This window comes from Oratosquilla oratoria, chromosome 22, assembly GCF_046742065.1.
Source record: "Oratosquilla oratoria isolate Oo_2021 chromosome 22, ASM4674206v1, whole genome shotgun sequence".
Classification (NCBI taxonomy): Eukaryota; Metazoa; Arthropoda; class Malacostraca; order Stomatopoda; family Squillidae; genus Oratosquilla; species Oratosquilla oratoria.
In genome coordinates, this window is record NC_134798.1 from 53,385,139 (window position 1) to 53,390,488 (window position 5,350).

The 5,350-nt window shown below is 47.5% G+C and overlaps 1 protein-coding gene across 1 annotated transcript in view; it reads right to left on the reverse strand.

The window, feature by feature from the left end:
- Positions 1-1,989: 1,989 nt before the first annotated feature.
- The window catches only part of LOC143037389 (uncharacterized), a 249,016-nt gene continuing 245,655 nt past the window's right edge, over positions 1,990-5,350 (reverse strand). Inside the window, exon 6 of the mRNA XM_076205527.1 lies at positions 1,990-2,280. Within this exon, the coding sequence (XP_076061642.1) occupies positions 2,110-2,280 (171 nt within the window). The 3' untranslated portion in view covers positions 1,990-2,109. The remainder of the gene's footprint in view (positions 2,281-5,350) is intronic.

The following is a 5,350-nucleotide window of genomic DNA, read 5'->3' on the forward strand; positions in this document are numbered from 1 at the left end:
GCGCCGGGCAAGACACGCAAAATACATGCACTTGGCAGAGCGATGCTGGCGGGCATGCACTAAATGGAACCTAATGTTAGTGGCTGGAATTTACCTTAAAAAAGGGAATATTGTAAACATTGTAAGGCTGCTTCTTTTTCCGTCTGTTCAGGGCCTCTGAGCTAGCCGCACGCCGTCTCTCACTGTGTTTTTTGCGATGGTTCTTAAGCATCTAGAGCCGAAGAGAAGAGTAAAAGGGGGGGTGAGGTCCGAAGGGAGGAGATTGGAGGAGAACCACCTCAGCTACGCAGTAACGTTTCTAGACTGGAACCGGAGGAGGACGAGGATGAGGAGGAGATGAGGAGGGAGGGAGTGGACGGGGAGGAGGAAGAGGAGGAGGACTAGGAAGAGGACCAGGAGGTGGAGGGGGAGGAGGGAGAGGAGGACTATGAAGAGGATCAGGAGGACCAGGAGGAGGAGGAGGACGATGAGGAGGACCAGGAAGAGGATCCTGAAGAACGGGGAAGCCGGGGAGGAGGACCAGGGGGAGGACGGGGGAAACAAAAGAGGATCAGGAGGAGGACTAGGAGGAGGAGGATAAGGAGAATCAGAAGAACGGGAAGACCGAGGAAGAGGTGGAACAAGAGGAGGGCAAGGAAGAGTAGGAGGCGGGGGAGGAGGCAGAGAAGGAGGAGGAGGAGGAAGAGGAGGAGGGAAAGGAGGGGAAGAGGAGGAAGAAGAGGAGGAGGAGGGAAAGGGGGAAGAGGAGGAGGAAGAGAAGGAGGGGGAGGGGGAAGAGAAGGAGGGGGCGGAGGAGAACTAGAAGATGGAGGGAAAGGGCGATGGAGGGAAAGGCTTGTAAGGAGGTTGATTTGCACCACACCTCGCCTTGCCCAGTCCACTTCCTTAATAATATATATATATATATATGTATATATATATATATATACATATATATATATATATATATATATATATATACATGTGAGTAATAAAAATATATATGAAAAATTGCCTCAGATAATGGGGGTTGGGGGATTCTTATTGGTATCTATTTGGTCGAATTCAGAACTAAATTTTTTTTTTTTTCTTTTTGTGTTTGTAGATGTAAAATTTTGTCCAACAGGTGGATGAGGTGGTGGAGAGTGGAGGAACAATGGAAGAGTGGAAACGCTGGCCTTTGCGTGTGGGTTGAGAATTGAGTTAGAGCCGAGAATTTGAGTGGCAGAATGGATGGGGTTGGTGGGTGGGGGCGTGGGAATGGGATTGGGGGCGTGGGAATGGGAGTGGGGGCGTGGGAATGGGAGTGGGGGCGTGGGAATGGGAGTGGGGGCGTGGGAATGGGGATGGGGGCGTGGGAATGGGGATGGGGGCGTGGGAATGGGGATGGGGGCGTGGGAATGGGGATGGGGGCGTGGGAATGGGGATGGGGGCGTGGGAATGGGGATGGGTGCGTGGGAATGGGGATGGGGGGTGTGAGAATGGAAGTGGGGGCGTGGGAATGGGGATGGGTGCGTGGGAATGGGGATGGGTGCGTGGGAATGGGGATGGGGGTGTGGGAATGGAAGTGGGAATGGGGATGGGGGTGTGGGAATGGGAGGGGGTGCGTGGGAATGGGGGATGGGGGCGTGGGAATAGGGATAGGTGCATGGGAATGGGGATGGGGGTGTGGGAATGGAAGTGGGGGCGTGGGAATGGGGATGGGTGCGTGGGAATGGGGATGGGGGTGTGGGAATGGGGATGGGTGCGTGGGAATGGGGATGGGGGTGTGGGAATGGAAGTGGGTGCGTGGGAATGGGGGATGGGGGCGTGGGAATGGGGATGGGGGCGTGGGGATGGGGGCGTGGGGATGGGGGCGTGGGGATGGGGGCGTGGGTGGGAATAGGGGTGGGGGCGTGGGGATGAGGGCGTGGAAATGGTGATGGGGGCGTGGGAAGGGAGATGGGGCGTGGGCCAGAGGGAAGGGGACATAGGAACAAGGTAATGGGTTGTCGGTGATAGACTAGAACGGGCAAGCCTTGAGCATCCTTGACCTCACATAGGTGACGAGTGACCTTGGCCTCTGAAGTGAGTTTTGTAGATAAAGAGAGAAAGAGAGAGAGGGAGTGAGAGTGAGTGAGTGAGGGGGGTTTAGTGATGAGCTAAGCACGCGATGGGGGGTCCCGGTTCCGCTCTTGTGCGCCTCCTATTGCGACCCTGAACACACGGGAAAAGCAGCAGCGGCGGCAAGGGCACACTCAACCTTTGGCTACGTACGGTGTCTAGAACAGGGTTGCGCTTCACGCCTGCACGAGTACTCAACTACGCCGAAGTAGAGGAAGAAGAAGAAGGTAGTTGTAGTACTTCCAATCTGGCAGTAGTTGCAGTTGTAGTAGTAGTAGTAACAGTAGTAGTAGTAGTAGTAATAGTAACAGTGGTAATAGCAGCAGTAATAGTAGTGAAACAGTAGTAGTAGTAGTGTAACAGTAGTAGTAGTAGAACAGTAGTAGTAGTAGTAGTAGTAATAGTAGTAGTGGTAGTAATAGCAGTAGTAGTAATAGTAGTAGTAGTAGTAGTAACAGTAGTAGTAGCAGTGGTAGCAGTTATAATAAAGTATTCTTCTTTTGGTCGTCATAGTAATAGTTGGTGTGGCATTAGCAAACAGAATTAAATCAATGTAGTAGTTTTCTTTCCAAGTAGTTATGGTAACAACAAAATCGTAATTACTGTAGCCGTCGTAAAGTGTCATTAATGACGACACAATAAGTCATTACAGTGGCTGTCAGCATAGTAATAATATAGTAATAGTAAAAGTATCTAAAGGTAGTGGTACTAGTAATAGTTGGTGGTATTGGAGGTGAAGTTGGGTGTTAGTGGGCAAGATGGGGGGCAGAGGTTGTGAATTATTTCGATGCAGGGCTGGATGGGTGGGTGGGTGGGTGACGTGGGCGGGTGTCTGCATGCAGAGAGAAGGCAGCCTTCCCCCCGTCAACACTCTTAACCACAGAAGGGAACAAACGATGCGTACAGGAGGGGAAGGCCTTGAAGGCGTCTTGAAACCACTGGAAAGACCGGCCAATGTAAAACGCCGTGAATAGAAACTTTCTTCTTCATTTTTTGGGTCTGTTGTGGAGTGAATGGAAGTAAGCGGGGGGGAGGGGGGACCTGACTGACTAACTGACCACCGTTTGGCTTGGAGTGTGGGCGGGAGGAACTCTCTGGAAGCCCCGTGTGAGCGGTGTCCGCGAAGTAAAACGGCCGCTTCAGGAAGAGTCTCGACGACTTCGACAACAAGGACTAATTTGCGACAGAAATACCCGAAGTTTTGGCACTAAGAGTAATGGATCTAGTTCGCCTTTTAGTGTGTCTCGGACCTTCTGGAAGCGGCCGTTTCGTCTGGTCAGATCCCGTTTTCTTCGCTCGGCTCTTGAGGAGAACCCGAGCCGAAGACCTACAGTACACAGCCGGGTTGGGTTTCGTGGATATGTGTGAGAGGCACGTACAGGGAGCATAGAAAGCCCGCACGCAAGCTGGTAAGCTTTCAAGCTGTAAATGCAAAACACAGACCCTTTGCTGGTTATTATGTACACCATAGGCATGGCCGAGGAGAGACAAGCGGATCACACCATTGATGCTCGGGGGGTTTCAAGGTCATAACATCATTTAATAGAGCCTCGCGTGCATCCACAAGTCACCGTGCGCTTGCAGTGTCTGTGGCCACTGTTGGTGTACGTTCTTGTGTAGACATGAACAAAGACTATACAGACTTGCGGAGTGTGTTTGTGTGTGTGTGTGTGTGTGTGTGTGTGTGTGTGTGTGTGTGTGTGTGTGTGTGTGTGTGTGTGATTCACCATGGTCTTGGATCACGTGTTGGACTCGTGATCGACGGTTATTAACCTCCCGGATGAGATCTCAGAGCTCGTATGACTGTGTGTGTGTGTGTGTGTGTGTGTGTGTGTGTGTGTGTGTGTGTGTGTGCGTGTGTGTGCGTGTGTGTGTGCGCGCGCGCGCGCGTGTGTGTGTGTGTGTGCATGCACGCGTGTGTGTGTGTGTGTGTGCGTGCGCGTGTGTGCACACTCACTTAGCTGAACACTACAAAATTCAGTTTCACAAAGAGTTTCCCGTCAGACTTTGTTGAACTCAAAGCTTGTATCTTAAACTCCCCGCAGATTGGTAATTGCATGTGTTGGATATGTGTGTGGTTGTCATTTTTGCCCTAGACTTCTATTGACATGCTAATGGAAATGTGTATGCGTGTGGTGTGTGTGTGAGTTTGTGTCCGTGTGGTGTATGTGTGTTTGTGTGCGTGTGGTGTTTGTGTGTGTTTGTGTGCATGTGTGTGTGTGTGTGCGTGTGCGTGTGTGTGCGTACGTGTGTGTGTTTGTGTTTCTGTGTGTATGTGTTTCTGTGTTTTTGTGTGTGCGTGTTTTGTGTGTATTTTCGTGTGCGTTTCTATGTGTTTGTGTATGTATGTGTGTGTTTCTGAGTGTTTCTGTGTGTATGTGTAAGTTTGTAATACCTATTTGCTTGAAGTAGGGTGTTGTTTTTAGCTTGTGTATGTGTTTATATATATATATATATATATATATATATATATATATATATATATATATACATATATATATATATATATATATATATATACACATATATTTAGCTTCTTAATGCTCTTCTTTGTTCTTCTTGGTGAATTTCCGACTTTCTTTTTGCTTGTGATCCCCATGCTCCGTCTTTTTATATTATTGTTTTTTTTTTATCATTTTTATTTTTTATATTTTGGGCCTTTACTTCTTCAAATATCAGCTCCTTCCTTTTATCCACCTTCCTTTTTTGAGAAGCCAAATTGTTTCCATAGTATTTATAATTTTCCTTTGAAAGTAATGTTTCTTTCATGTCTTCTTGTCCATGGATACCTTTATGTGACCTTAATTCAAGAAATGTATTCCTTTCAACACATCTGTACATAAAAATCCTAATGCCATTTTCAATTTTTTTTTCTTATTTTTCTAATACCTCTTTGTATTAAACCTCGCAGATTTTAGACTCATTCTAGAGGTTCTTTAGGCCTATTTTGTCTTGAATATATTGTTGTTGTTGTTATTGATGATGATGTTGTTGCAGATTATCTATGCTATTCGTGAGCACTGTCACTGCCCAGAGTTATGTAGTTTGATACAAGTTTCAAGTTTTTCCATCTTGCATTCGTCCTTTGTTAGTCACATGATCATTGGAATCAATAGTTTTGGGAAATATCACTAAATTATGTTTTGGTCACTGCATCTTAAGTATTCTTTATCCATGTTTGGGTATGACCATTATAAACTTTCCTACATTCACTGGGATTTTTTTTTTTTTTTTTTTTTATCTTTGGATTGCATGACAGTTGTGCGAG